Source organism: Ornithorhynchus anatinus, chromosome 4 (genome assembly GCF_004115215.2).
Source record: "Ornithorhynchus anatinus isolate Pmale09 chromosome 4, mOrnAna1.pri.v4, whole genome shotgun sequence".
Classification (NCBI taxonomy): Eukaryota; Metazoa; Chordata; class Mammalia; order Monotremata; family Ornithorhynchidae; genus Ornithorhynchus; species Ornithorhynchus anatinus.
The window spans coordinates 45,413,231-45,429,164 of record NC_041731.1 but is presented as its reverse complement, the minus strand read 5'-3'; the positions used below and the strand labels follow the sequence as shown (position 1 = coordinate 45,429,164).

Below are 15,934 nucleotides of genomic sequence, written 5' to 3'. Positions count from 1 at the left end.
ACCCAATCCCTGCTCTCCAAGAGCTCATCTGTGAGACTACCCCCCTTTTCTTTTTCCACTACTGTGTCGGTTTTGGGGAGGGGGAGTGAAGAGGGCCCTTTGGTCAGGTGCACATTTACGGATGGCAGCATTGCCTCTGTTGCCACAGGATGGCTGCATCTAGGCGAGTTCTGTCGAGTTTTCCATGAGAGGCAGAAGACTGTTAAATTGAAGCAGGGCTTGGCTATTCCCAGGAGCCCTCTAATCCCTCTAGCAGGATTTTATTGATTTATCTCATTGACTTCCCAGCACCACTATCTCTCTCAAGCGGCACACTGCTTGGTGTTCTCCCACTGCCAACAAATAAATCAGCACCTATTGAACTGAGTGATTCGGGCCTGGTAATACACAAACGCCAGTGCATTACCTTGTTAAACAAGCATTTAGTTGCTCTAGATGTAGATCCCGAAGAAGAAATGCCTGATTGAAAATCCAATGCTATTCTCACTAGGAGGCTGGAATGCAGTAACTTGGGGTATGTGCGTCACTGAGATGCAAGAAACAATGGGCCATTCTTGTAGCATGTAGTCCTGAAGCCCTGCCGGCTCTCAACGATTCTGAGTGCTGCATTTGGAAACTACATAATACTAACCAGCACCAATCTTGGTTACTTTTCAAAAAGGTTGAAGCTGCTTGGTTTGAAGGGCAGCTAATAAGAGTTTTGTAGGGAGAGGAGGGGAGAGAAGGGAAGGGTAGGGGAGAGGAGAGGAAAGGGAGAGGGAGGGAGTGGGAGTGTGTGTGTGTGTGTGTATGGTGGGGGGGAGGGGAGAGGGAATTGGTGATGGGGTGAGGGGATACAAAGAGAAGTAAAATCAGGGTCCTGAAACTGGTGTCCCACCTGGTGTACTGTCGACGGTGCCTACATTCCCTTCAGTAATTTATACACCGATAATTTATTTTGGTTTTGCAACATCCAGAGGGGAAATCTGCTAAATTCAATGCCATTTTGTTAAGGCCTCTTTGGCTGGTAAAATGGGCTCTGGTTTATAAGGATTTATACTTATATTTTAACACTTGGGATTTGGGATTAGCAATTTTCAGAACAGAAAACAGTGTTGACATGCTTTCAGCTCTTCCCAAATTCTATGCTGACACCAAAAAAAAAGTTTACAATTCTGGCACTATATTCAAGAGTTTAAAGCATAGGGGAGTTGAAAAGTGAAGTAAGATGCCAGACTATCAATTTCTATCTCTTGAGAATTCTTCTCCAATGGAACGGGTCAGAAATCAAGCAAGTGCTCTTCAGAAGAGTATTTATGCCCCTCGGGAGTGAGCATTCACTGACCATTGACCAGGAAAGCCCCCTTTCATGAAGATCAACCTGCTACTCTGATCTCTGATAACAATTCAAAATTGGCAATAGTGGCCAAATCCCTACTCTGAAATCTGCCTTTTAAAAGACTGATGCAGGACTGCCAGTGGGTGGGCAGAGAGTCTCAGGAAACGAACCCGAACGCCTGTAAGATCACAGCCCAGCAGTAAAAACCATCTCACTGAGAGCCCTTGGAGGCCAAAGAAAACAATTGCTCAAAGCTTTTGCCTACTGAATTGTATTTCCTTTCAGAATTAAAGAGAATAGGGAGACTTACCTCATACAATAAACAGCCCAAAGACCAGATATCAGACTTAAAGTTATAACCATTTTCATGGATCCTCTCTGGAGACATGTAGTATGGCGTTCCAACTGAAACACAGGAAGCAAAGGAAGAGATCAAATTCTTCTCAAAGGGAAGGGAAAGGTGAACCATTAATGGCCACGCTTGACCCAGTGATAGATTTCCCAAGACCATCAATACTTTATAGTTTGGCGCAGGACATAGACTCTTGTTTGGTTTTTTCATTGCAACCAATCAATCAGTAGTACTACTGATTGAGTGCTCAGAGTGTGCAGAGCACTGTTTTAAGCGCATGGGAGAGGACAATACAACTGAGTTGGTAGACTTGATCCCTGCCCACAAGAAGCTTTCAGACTGGAGAGGGAGATAGACACTGAAATATTACAACGTCAGGTACGAAATGAAAAACAAACGCTTATGGTATTACACTTATGTCAAAAATAGCCCTGCCCTCTCGACTCCACTAAACTGGCTTATTCTAGCTAATACTCATTTTTGGATAACACTTCTAAAAAAAAAAAAAAGTGTCCTCTTTATCTTGGTGAAACTCCACTTGAGACTTCAGAAATGGCATATTCAATCAAGCAGTGGTATTTACTAAAGTAACTATCACTCATCTCTGCCACTCATCTGCGGTGTGACCCTGGATAAGACAATTTCTCTGTGCTTCGGTTACCTCATCTGCAAAATGAGGATTAAGACTGTGAGCCCCATTTGAGACATGGACTGTGTCCAACCTGATTAGCTCGTGTCTATCTAAGAGCTTAGTAAAGTGCCTAGCACATAGTAAGCACTTAAAAATACCATTTTTTTTTCAAGTACCCTCTGAGGGTACAGCGCTATTGAAAGGGCTTGGGAGAATACAATAAAATTGAAAGACGCAGTCTCTGCAGTTGAGAAGCTTAGAGTGTAATGGCTCAAGAATATAAAACAGGAGTCACTTGTGCTCCTGGCCTCACCACCTCTCTTCAGTTCCCAAGAAAATTCCCACTCTCCACTCCACTCTTCATTTTCCAAGGAAATGGTCATATAACTAAAGTACAAACATTACTACTCAAGGAAATCAAATGCAAAAACTATATCCTTTCTCACTCCTCTCAGCAGTTTATAGGTAAGTTTACCTGGTATTTCATTCATTCATTCAATCAGATTTACTGAGAGCTTACTGTGTGCAGAGCACTATACTAAGTGCTTGGGAAAATACAATACAGCAATACAGAGAGACAATCACTGCCCATAATAAGCTCACAGCCTAGAGAGAGGTTTGTGCAGTTCCAACATGGATATAGCACTAAAGGGTAGCAACCACAAAAGGCAGGCTTCTTGGTGAAGGAGTTTACAATAGAGTTCAGAAAGACGGTCAATGAATAAGTGCCTAAGACATTAAATACAAATAAATTCTTGTAAGCCGAGAGGACAAAATACGCACATTATCTAGGGGAGAAGTTTGACATATGATGATTGGGAAGGTAGACTTGTGACATCTTTTGAATGTCATTTTCTCTCAATTCACACACAATGTTAGTAATAGAAAAATCCACCTAAGGTGATAGCAGAGAATCCAATATAAGTGAGATATTTCACTGATCTTCAAATAATAGGAGAAAGAATAACTACCGATATAGTATAATGTCGGCAGAATATGAGAACAATCTTTATTTGGAAAGATTAAGCCACGGCCATGCCATTTAGAGAAATGCCAGTTCTAAAGAGGAAACCAAAGCTACTCCAGTAAGCTTTTCCAAGCCAAGTCACAAACTCTTGGCTTTTAGTTTAGGTTTCAGAAATTATCTGCGTTGTTTTAGGGGTGGGTAGGTTTTCTTTGTCTGGGTTCCTCAACAAGCCACCACAGTCCGATGTTTCTTCGAGCTGCCCAAGGAAGAGGGAAATGGAATGAAGGCATTTAGACTCATCTCTCTTCTTCCAAGGTTTAGGGGTAGAAGGAAATCTACAAGTTCCTTAATCAATTCCACACTCATTCATGGTGCAATGATTCCACATATCTTCCAATGAACAATCACAGAGAGACTTCTGAATAAAGCAAAACCTTCTTTCAAAGAAATTTAACCCTCCCACTCTCTGGAGATAGAAATCCAAGCTTAGTCTCAGCACAGTTTCGGTTCAAGCTAGAGTTGCATATGAGCTGGGCCTCTGCTGGGGTCTAATACATGCCAGAATGTCACTTCCAATGCCTGGGTTTACATTGACCTCAACTCTGCCTACACCACTCATGAAAGAGTTTTCAAGGAGGGATTTAGTGGCTGAATACTTTTTGCTTCTGCTTTATAACATTTTTGAAAGAGAATGGCTCAAGAAGTAGTTAATCCTACCCCTGGAAAGTGAGGAATTTCTCTTTCAAATGAGAGATTCTGGGTACTTTTCCATTTGCCACGAGTTCACTCAAACAACAAAAATGCTTGTGCATTTACCATGTATTAGTTGCTTTATAGCTGATATGAGTGCTTTATTTCCCAAAGAGGCTTTGAGAAAGACCTATATTATACAGACTAACCATGTTCCATAACTGTCTTTCCTGTAATCTCACTTACAGAAGCTCCCCTAACGATCGTAACATCAACCACTAACCCAAATGACCAACAACCAGCACAGAATAGTATAGCGAAAGCTTTGAGCCAGTCTTGACCTGATCTTTCTTTCAGCAAAAGGTCTCCGCATTCAGGATACTCAGCAGGTCCCTTAGTCAGGAAAACATACTCAGACCTATGCAGAGAGACAATGGTCCACAATACAATACTACCCAGCACAGCAGGACCTAAAAAGAATGCTTACTAACGGTGTTCTTCGTGCCTCAATGCCAAATGGACTTCCTGGGGCCATGAGGTGTTTTACAGTCATTTTCTGAGTCTACTGATTTCACTACATTTTTTTTTTTCTAAATTTAAAGGATCCTAGCACTGCAGTCCCAATGCCAAAAGGGGTCAATTATCTGAAGCAGCCTTTTCCACCCTTTAGGGAAAAGGGGGAAATGGGAAACACTTCCCCACCTGGCCTCTCTTTCAAGACACTCCTCTTCCGTCTAGCAGCAGAGGGAGATTCGGCACCCGAGGGGACGGTAGGGATGTCACCAAGAACCCCCCTGCCAGTGTCCAAAACGAATGAGTCTGAACTAAAGGCACAGAGGCAGGCGGGGCTTAAAATGGGAGACTCTTTCAAATCTCAGAATGTCAGAATGTTTTGGAGTTCAGAGTAGCCTCTTGCCTTAAGTGTTCTTGAAATCAGTTGTTCTGGGTCACTGCGTGGTCTCCTTCCAGCAAATAGCAGCGCAGAGGGTTGAAAGTTATGGCCTCGCCTACTCTGCTTGCCCAGGCCCGTGTCACAAGCTTGGTTCAATTTAAAATTGTCGTTTCCAATAATGCCCGAGAAACAGCATTGGATCCAAGCGGGATGACAGGATTTATAATACGGATGAGTGCGTCATAGTCTTCATGTGGATCTGGTGCATTTGGGTAGTTCTGTTCTATTAAGGGGTTGAAGGAGCAGCCCCAGATGAAGCAGACTCTAAGCACTCCACCTGGGCCCACCCACCTATCGTTACCACAGGGTTGGCGGCAAATGTATGAACAAGCCCGTCAAAAATGATACGTTAATTTTTAAATAAGTGTCATGATAAAAGACTGACAAGTCCAATTCTCTTTACGGCCTGTCCAACATTATGGAGGAATCTCCTGTAATGAGCATCTTCTAGAAAACCGCACAAGACTTCCAATTTAATCAGCCAAGGCTCACCAATGCATTACATTAGTCAATTTGACAAGAGTGGTCTAATCGGAGACTATTAATCAGAAACTTTCTTTGGCATTTGCCCTACTGAAAATACAAAATATTGTTCAGATTCAATATTAATCACCAGCTGATAGCCTAATGGTTCTAAAGTCGCAAAGGTCACAGAATGGTTGGGAGCAGTCTGACAAGTGAGCAGTCCCTCCCAAACTAGTTACTCCTCAAGCTTTAGCCCCCTCCCTGTAGAATTCCAACCAACACCTTTTCCTTTTCACCACCCGCCAGTGGTTTCCCAGTAACAAGCACCCCTGACTCGCTAGGCTTATCAGGAGGGTAAGGTAAATGGTTTTACAGCTACAAATGAGGCCTTCACACTTATTCACCCACTCCTCACTGGGAGTGGCATTCATGTTCCTCACTACAAGACCAACAGTTTTCTAGGATATGCAGGTTTCTTGCAAAAAATTACAACTACTCAAATACGAATCCATTGCACACATCTCAGAATGGGAAAAAAATCATTTTTAACTGGATTTATCTAAGCCACCACTGCTCTCTGCCAAGTTTTTGCCCAACTACTGAAATGAAACCATGGACCATATAATTTTGGGTGGATAGTTTTTCTTTTCTCCAGTTTGCCATGTAAAATTAAAAGCACTGTCACTGTTTCCTTCACAGTGGCCTCAGAAATTGCTACCATCATCCTTTTACTAATGTTAATTTAAAATGAATTTGAAATGAACACAGATTTTTAATTTGGGGCTTTGAAAAACAACCAAAAGCTACTGTTTGAACATGCCGGCAAAATCCCCAACCCATTCCCTCATACTCTTGTAATGACTGAATTTTCTTATCATATTTGTTCCAGGTATATTTGTTTTATCTTCCAAATTAGATGAGGTTCCCAAAGGACAGAAAAAGCAGTGTGACCATGGATAGGGCACAGGCCTGTAAATCAGAAGGACCTTGGTTCTAATCCTAGCCCCACAATTTGTTTGCTGTGTGATCTTGGGCAAGTCATTTAATTTCCCCGTACTTCACTTACCTCATCTGTTAAACAAGGATTAAGACTGTAAACCCCACGTGGGATACAGACTGTGTTCAACTGATTAACTTGTATCTACTTCTGCACTTAGTACAGTGCCTGGCACATAGTAGGCACTTAGCAAATACCATAAAAAAAAAAGACTGGAAAAGAATCTATTCTTTATTCTGTGCCACCAAACACCTAAGACCTATGCACTCCATCAATCCTCAATAAAGCTGTGTTGTGTGAATAAGAATAGTCCGACAAGCCCCCAGAGTTAAGACTGACGTTAAGTAGAAGAAATCTTGTATTGTTTCTGTTTCAACAAGATCTTTCAGCTAATCTTTAATATGAGGTCCAAACAATGCTCTTGCATCTATCCCTTTCTGTTCTCTCTCATAGTTGGGAACAGAGCTCTGAATACAAAAGAGTAACCCCACAAATTCTGACCTTCATTGTATTTTTACAAAGAAATTTCTGTTTCAAACCGAGAAATATCAGAGCCCAACATGTCCTCAAAGGGGGTAGTGCTGATTAAGGCATTCCTTCATTCCAGAGATATTCTATTCCTGTCACAACAAAGTTTGCCATGTTTTGAAAGATGTACAATTTTGAAACAGGCTCATTTTTAGGATAAAGGCAAATAATCCACCTACGAAAATTCCAAAGTAAAATATAGTTTTAATATGTAAATTCTCAAAGTAATAAAAAAATGGGTTTGTTACGAACATCCTCATTCTCTGTGATCGGCGTCAGTGTGAAATATAGGACAGGTCCTGTAACCACCATTATATGGCAACTGGGTCATGACCAGACAACCGGAATCAATGGAACAGGCCAAACCCACAAACCTGATGAGAGAGACAGAAAGACGGAAAGGGAGGGAGGAAGAAAAGAAGGAATAGAGAGGTGCAAGGGAAAAAGGATGGAAGGGAGGAGGAATGGCGGGAGAGGGACCAAAAAAAAAAGATTCTAATAAGAAAAGGTGGAAATACATGATCATTTTTTTAAAAGGTTAATAAACCACACCAAGATCTAACAATGAATTTGTATTCGTCCACCTGTTAGAAAGTTTTCATCTTCCTGATTTGACAAATGAACTACTATTAGGTACTGTATGAGTTACTGGTCAATTAAACTTTTTTTTGAGGCCCAATGTTGGAAGGACAGTAGATATCTGATTTAATGTAAGGTGCCCTAATGGAATTTGTATTCTGATGAGAATTAGTTCTCCTATTAATTTTAGTCATTTTCATGTATCTGCATACACTTATGTAGTTTACTTTTTCTTAGCAATTTCTTTGATAATGGTATTTAAATATGATCCTTATGAAAACAATCTTTTTTGCTAAAAATGAATTGTAGAAAGCAAGCTGTTTCCTCCCCATCATCCAAAATATTCAGGATACCATAAATGAGAAAAAAATCTCATACATTCTTTCCAGATCTTCATTAAAATTGGGACTGAATGCTTAGATTACTAGGTTTGTGTGGCTGGGACCCTCTGGCCCTCTCTGACCTACCCTGATCTTGAGCCCTGTCCTGGCTGCACATTCTGGTCTGCACCTGCCAAGATGGAAAATGTGTCCAGGTTTTTCTTTGGGGGATGCTGCTTCCCACGAACAGTTAGGCTTCTGGGGGCTTTAATGAAACCACAGCACTCCGACAGAACCCTTAGTTGCTATGTCATGCCCTCCACTGGTCAAAATGCCCAGGATTCAAGGAGGGGAGAGGGAGGAAAATGAATGCAGAGGCACCAAAGAGGGTATCTGAACCAACCTAGTTCCACTCTGGCGTGCAACAGTAACAGCAGAAGTAGCAGCAACGATAGTATTTACTGAACACCTACTGAGTGAAAGACACTGTATGAAGCAGTTGGAAAAATACACTAAAGTAGGACATTCTCTGTCCACAAGGAGTTTAACATCTAACAGGTGAGAAAATAAAAAGAATAGTTATATGCAATTAAAATAGTAATACAAAATACTATTACTTCCTCCAGCAGCAAAGCTTCCCCAATAAATTCCCCAAGGCCTGAGCCTTATCAACTCAAAGCCACCTCTAACACTTACATATTCAGCAACTGTGCAATATATATGTAATGGTACATTTAGTTATTCATTCTGATTGCACTCTCTGTAAAGAAACTATAGAAGAAGTTGGCTGGAAGAAGTGAAATTGGAGGATGTGGAATTTTGGGAGGGCCTTGAAGGTGGGGAGGGCTGAGGTCTAGCGGATTTAGAAGAGGAAGGGAACCACAAGAGCGAGGGATTGGAGGCAGGTGAAATGACAGTGGGAGGCTCTTAGGATGCAATCTTGGGAGGAGTATGGAGTGAAATCCCACTACTAACCCACTAACCTGGTCTCTCTCTCAGCTCCTGAGTTCAAGTAATGAGTGAAAAGAGTAAATATGTAAAATGGAGAAAGCCAGTGGAAAACCTCAAATCAATCAATGGTACTTACTGAGCACTTACTGTGTGTTGAGCACTATGCTAAACCCATGGGAATGTATATTAGAGTTGATAGACACGACCCCTGTCCATGAGGAGCTTACAGTCTACAGGGGGAGACGGACCTTAAAATAAATTTAAGACAGAGAAAATAGAGTAGATGTATAAGTTGGTAAATTCTGTGGGGCTGGGGTATTGAATGAAGTGCTTAAGGGGTACGCAGCCAAGTGCATAGGTGATGAAGAGGGGAGGAGGATTAGGGAAAATGAGGACAATGGTAAGGAGTTTTTATGTCAGTGGAAGCAGATGGTTAGCCAATGGAGGTTTTCGAGGAATGCAAAGATGTGTACTGAGGGGCAATTCAGAATGACTTCAAACAGCAGTGTGGAGTAAGGACTGCAGTGGGGAGAGGATGGTGGAAGAGAGACCTAACATGGCCCTAAGGCTTGGAGACTGTTGGATTGGTGTGGTGGGCTCAGTCTAAGAGCTCTACCACATGGGGAATCACTGATGCAAAGGACACCTAATAAAAAGCAAAAGGAAACCACAACCTTCCAAATTATATTAAAAGTTTCTTCGTTTTTACATATAAAGAATATATTATTCTCCACCACTTCAAGAAACTATATCCTACCCAACTTGTTTTATGCCGGGGTGAGACATATCTGCAGGCAGATGGGCTAAATGCATAGGAAAGAAAAGTTAGGATACCCCGAACCAGAAATTAGCTGGACAGCAGAGAAGAAATTAAGGTTTTAAACAAAGGGCATCTCAAGAACGGGGCAAAAGAATAGCTGTCAAGGTAGTGGGCCAGTTAATGAAGATGATGATAATAATGATAATTGTGGTACTTGTGAAGCACTTACTAGATGCCAAGCACTATTCTAAGCCCTGGGGTAGATACAAGTTGATCAGGTTGGGCATAGTCCTTGTCCCACATGGGGCTCACACTCTTATTCCCCTTTTTACAGATGAGGTGATTGAAGCACAGAGAAGTGAAGTGATTTACCCAAGGTCAGATAGCAGACATGTGGTGATGCTGGGATTAGAACCTAGGGTTCTTCTGACTCCCAGGCCCTTGCTCTATCCTCTAAGATATATGCCGAGATCAGGGTTCCAGGACTACAACTAGCCGAGGATCTAACATTAATGCCACCTTCTAGACAGAAGGAAGACTGAGACTCAACAATATGGAGAAGGAACAGCCAACTCAAAGCATAAAATGTAAAGTCTGGGAGAGGAGCCTTTCAAAGTCTGTTCCAACACATGTGAATGCCGCATTGATAGATCATTATCTCTTGGTACTTCCCTGAGGAGGCCCATCATGCTTAAAAATAAGCCACTGTAAGGATTTAATGATAAGGATAGGGACAGGAAAACAGAAAGCCCAATTCAGTTACTTCTGGGAAAGAATCTGCCATCTGATTTAGAATGTGATCACTTAAATCCCCTTTCAGGACACCACTAAAGATTATCCCTTGATTACACATCTAGTGATTGGCCAAGATGTTTTGTGTGCATATTCAAAAATTCTGAAGACAAATGAGAGCAAGAAGAGGGAAAACCACAGTCTCATTTTCCACGCCTTTGGATCACAATCTCCTGCTAAAGAATTTCAACTCAGCACCAACTCACCAATTTTATTTCTAGATATATGCAATCATTGTCAAATTGCTCGCTTAAAGCCATGCCACCCACACTGGCACTTGCTTCTTTCTTTCATGAAATATTGCTTCCAAGTTTATTAATTTGTCAGAACTTCTCTGACTGAACCCCAAATCACCATTCCACCCTAGGGAAAGAAATCCTACTGACCATTAGGTAGCTGGCCCTAAAAAAATAAATGCTGGTACAGTGTTTTTTTTTAAAAAAAAAAAAGGCTCAGGGAGAAAAAGAGCTGAGGATGAAATTCTTCAGAATTGTCAAGTTTTTATTTCAGACTTGAGGCGACCTGATGATGAGGGATCACAGACATTCATGGGCAAAAAAGGTGTGCGGATGTGTGGGAGGAAAATGTTCTCTTTAAGCCTGATGGCGACCTGAACTGAAAAGTGACCAAAAATGGAAAAATGGAACAGAACAGTAATTAAACACCATTTGCCTGACAAGCACAGGGACCTCGAAGTTAAAAGCCCATTTGGTCAATGAATGGCTAGGAGGGGCAAACCGAGCTCATCTTCCCACAGGCATTTTCTTTCAATGGCTGGGCTAGCAATGGAACTTGGACTAATTAGCAGATTCATGAAGAGAAGCAAAATCAACGAGTTAGTTCACATGCATTACACCATTTGGAAAGCGGGACTGTCTATTCTTTGAGAAAATCATTCTGTTTATCTACTTCAGTGTATACTCAATTTTAAAAATTGGGTTGGGGTTTAGTTAATGCATTTGGCAAGCTTATTCTCTGAGCAAATTTCTCTATCTATCAGGTACTGGGGGTAAGTGAGCTTCACTTTATCTTTCCATAAATGCAGACTGCTGGGGTGAAGCAGGAGTCTCAAAATCCAGCTTCACAATTTGTCGTGCAGCCTGCTGCTGTTGCTCCGAGCGAGACCTTTGCTTGTATCTTGTGAGCTGTGTATGGGCAAATCTTTCATTTTTCTTTCATTACCCCGGCGTGTACTGTCACTTAATTTTTATGTATGCAATCCTTCTTGACAAATATGATCTGCTGCCTGGTAATTCGTTTGACGTTCATTCTGTTCCTTGCTCTAATTATGGCTTCCATTTCTGACACGGAGGCTGCCGCACTGCCACAGCTAGATAGTACACCTGTCAGACTGGTTGTGCCACTGCCTAATGCCCTTTTATGCCAGTCTGATGTTAGCAAATACAAAAAAGGGGAAAAAAATGAATATATTTGCATAAGCCCTGTGTTCAATTCATGGGTCAGCAGCCTTAGAAATTGTAGTTCAGGGTGGTTGCTAGGGCAACATGGTTACAGAAACTCCGCAAAATCACAGAGTAGCCCCACATTAAAATAAGATAATGTATATTTTTTTCATATGCACATATATGTACACACATACATGGGCTTCAATAGGTACATACCACACCTTCCCTTCCTCCCCCCATTGGAAAGCTGTATACATACCAAATTACATTAAAGCAATTTTAATTCATCTGCTTTATCTACAAAATATGTTTTTAAGAATCATCTTTATATTGATAAACCTTCCTGTAAAGATCTTAAGTTTTTCCAGCTCAGAAACTTTAGGCTTTCTGGTTATTATTATTTTTAATGCAAACTGAAGCTGCTCGCTGAATGGTCTTTCTTGAGGGAAGTACAGAATCTTCAGAGAGGGCCTCAAACTCATCACGCAGACTTCCTCAATTAATAGAGAGGAGCTCTGATAAAGGTCACAGACTCAGTTTGTATGTGCAGCCAGTTCTTCAAGGGCCAATTTATTCTTATTAATATAATAAGTGCAGCAGTCAAACTAGATAAGATCATATTATTGGGCAAGATCCCATTTTTGTCTATTCTTAATGACATGCTCTTAACAGGCTTTGGGGTTGGGGATTTAGCATAGTGCATATTAGAGCATGGAATACGGCAGAAAGATAAAACTCCTATTTTAACGGTGTAAATATTTTTAAATTCTCACAGCCTTTTATGTCTTCTTTGCGGTCAGGTTAAAATATATTTTTTTCTGCTACTAGGCATCACAAAATCAAGTTGCAGGTGAAGTGAATGTCAGATAAGGTTTGGGAACTGTAATTTTAATCTACTTTTGCTCTGAACCTACTATATGCAGTTACGGGGGCTAAATAGAGAGAAACACCATCTCTTGAGGTCCAAAGCCAATTTTGCAAAATATGGGAATACTGCATAAATGGCACTCTTTGTCTTTTAAAGGGATGATACAGGAATGTCTATTGAACATTTTTCTAAAAAGGGGCATGGAAGTCAGAGTTTCAGGAGACCTTCTGGTTTTGAACTTTCTGAATTGGAATGAAGACATAGTTAAAAATAAATAGCTAACACTATATGATCCCTAAAATGAAAATATTCTATAAATCATATGCTATATGCTGCAAGTCATGAAGCCATCTGGTACTATGTGAATAATGCACAGCAACAATTTTCATGCAAAAAAAGTGTACAATTTTCCTTCACATTATTGAAAAGACACTGCTATATTATCATTCTGTTTATACTTTAAGTAGGTCTCACACAAAAATTGCCTGACAATAAAAAGACAGAATGATCTGGAGTTAGACTGAAATGAATCAGGCTTCAAATGATTTCTAAGAGATTAAATTTATTATTTTTGATAATTCCACTCTATTTTCTACTAGCCAATATCTTTAAATGGTTAGTAACTTGGGTTGCCTATACCTTTTACAATGGCTTAATGTGGCCTAGTGGGAAAGCAGCGTGACAGTGGTTAAAGCACAGGCCTGGGAGTCAGAAGGTCCTGGGTTCTAATTCGGATTCTGCCACTTGTCTGCTGTAGCTCCTTGGGCAAGTCACTTCACCTTTCTGTGCCTCAGCTACCTCATCTGTGAAATGGGGAATAAGACTGTGAGCCCTACGTCGGACATGGACTGTGTATGACTAAGGTGAATGGCTAAAATTACCAGCTTCACTGTGCCAGGGTAAAAATCCATAAATCACCAATGTTGCATTGCATTACAGGGACAGAATAGTTACTGTACTCTAAATAAATTTTAAATGTGAAGTTATTTGAAAACTTGAGGTTTATATGAGCAACAAATTATTTAGATTTCAACATGATTCTTTAGTGACTGGCTTAAATGCAGGTATTAAGTTGCTGGAAATGTGAACAAACAGCAAAAAATACTCTATTACTTTATACCTGATTTAAATGCAAATGCTTATCAGCACATAGAAGTACATGTCATGCCACTATGATAAAATACTTTAAGAATAACAAATTAAGTTGGGGCCTCTCTTTCTACTTCTTTCAGTTCTTTTTAGAAGTCTCTATTTAACCACCAGGTAAAACTCAAGGAACAATTAGACCCATTTCAGCAATAATCTCCCCATAAAGGAATGCCATAAAAAACTATGACCCACAGAAACAAATAGCACAACTTCTCATTGAGAAGTAATGACACCCATCAGAGGTGGCAGTGATTACTGGCAGTCAGACCTGGAGTGTTCCTATCACAATCCAGAGCCACAGAGAACTTTTAAAAAAAATTGGGAAGCTGCTTCTTGTCACTTCTGGGTTCTATTAATACGGAGGTGGTTTATCCCATCATAAAATCCTCATAAACCACAAGTTCTGAAACTTGTTCCTGAAAGAACAAGACCATTTAACGGTAGCTTTTCTTGTTGGAATTACAGGCCTCCAAAAAGAGTCGATCCTATGTGGGACTGAGAATTTTTCAGTGTTGTTCAGACATCAACTTGCTACTCTGTGGGCGGGGGGGGCAGAAAAAAATTGATGCGGGGACAATTTCTAAAATGGTTGTCTGGAGAATGCTGACACTAATACTGAAGTGTCCCTGCTTTGTGGATTTGGATTTATTTGCCAGTTGCCATCCATTAGTGATGTGAAAAATACTAACAGTCAAGGCACTGTCTGAATGACCACCACCATTCTTATTTGTCAGGCAGGCCAGGGAAGAAGGCAGTACAATGGTCCTGAGGGGCACCATATGGGCAACTTCCCTCTGTTTCCATCCGATGGTCAGAGAATGCACTGACTTTCCTAGAGTGAAAGGTAAGGTCAGCTCCCCTTCTCCCACAGTTCCACCGACCTATTCTGAGACTGGCAATAACTGTGACAGGAAACCAATGAACTGGAAAGTAGGCGTGGCTACGACTTCCTTTTCACCATCTGTAGGCTGAGAATGCCCTTATTACGTTAGGCTTAATAAGGTGAGGTCAAAAATTGAAGAAAATATTCACTTTGATAATACACTGATGAGAATTCCTCTTAAAAACCTCAGGTACTCAGTGTCAGTAGAAACCCCACAAAAGTTTAGCAGTGGGTGACAACACTGAAGCAATCCCCTGGCTCGCATGAGGAGTCAGCAGGTTTCCCTGAAATAAGCTTGCTCCCTTATTCACCTGAATGCTTAAGAGTAAATTCCACAACGAGTCATAGAGTAGGGGGACGTGGTACGAGTTTAACATTGAGAAACTTTACAGAAAAATGAGGCGTTTTCAACCCAAACTGAAGAAATCCAAAGCTCTTATAGCTGAGGTAGCTGAGTGGAAGGTGGCCGGGTAGCTTTGATAAAGTTTCATTCGAAAGGATGTGGATTGTGCCCACTGCTGAGTTGGATGTTCTTCTGCTCTGTCTCAACCCAGAAAAAGATTTGAGCATCAACTTTGAAGATAGGCACAAACCTGCCAAACTCTCAAGGATCCAGTGAGAAGAGAGCAAGTTTTGTTTTTCCTCTGATGTTCATTATCTGTAAGTATCTTATAGGAGACAACTGCATACACCCTCCATCACAGATGAATCTCTATCAAGCAGACTCAGGCCTCTAAATAACTATGTAACTAAACACCCAAACCATCCTTACTTGCTTAAATGAAAAAGACACACAAAAGTCACTCCTTCAAATATTAGCTCTGACATGATACTGACTCCAGGGACACAAACTTTTACCTAAAGCTCCTGGGCCTGATGTGCAGGGTTTTATGTTATATGAGGGGGTATTTCCTCTGATTACTGTTTACCTAAGGAATGTGCTGCAGTGGTCTTTGAGCTGAAAAAACGGCCCAGTCCGAGATCTCCCAGCTTCACGACTCCTGTAGCTGTGATAAACACGTTGGCAGGCTTTATGTCTAGAATGAAGGAGAAAGGGGACAAAAGAAATTGAGGTCAGACGCCAATGGATTATTGAGTCCCAGTGTTCAAACTTAAACTAGGAACAAAATCTCTCCTCAGAGAACGAGAGCCATATTTCTGGTTATGTTCAACTGTCTTTAAGATAACAGACAATGTTGATACTATCCCTCCTCACAAAAACGTGAATCAACCCAAGAGCGGCATCCAAAGGGTGGAAAATGCTATACGCAAGCAAATGCAGGACAGTTTATATGAAAGGTAACCTTTTTGTATGGCATTTACTCA

The 15,934-nt window shown here is 41.0% G+C and overlaps 1 protein-coding gene across 2 annotated transcripts in view; it reads right to left on the bottom strand.

Annotated features, from left to right (window-relative positions):
* NEK6 (NIMA related kinase 6) overlaps positions 1-15,934 on the bottom strand; it is a 105,847-nt gene that overhangs the window by 18,416 nt on the left and 71,497 nt on the right. For both annotated transcript variants that reach the window (XM_029063838.1, XM_029063839.2), the window contains exons 7-8: positions 15,538-15,645; positions 1,629-1,723 (exon numbers count right to left, since the gene is read on the bottom strand). In XM_029063838.1, coding sequence (XP_028919671.1) covers positions 1,629-1,723; positions 15,538-15,645 — 203 coding nt within the window. The remainder of the gene's footprint in view (positions 1-1,628; positions 1,724-15,537; positions 15,646-15,934) is intronic.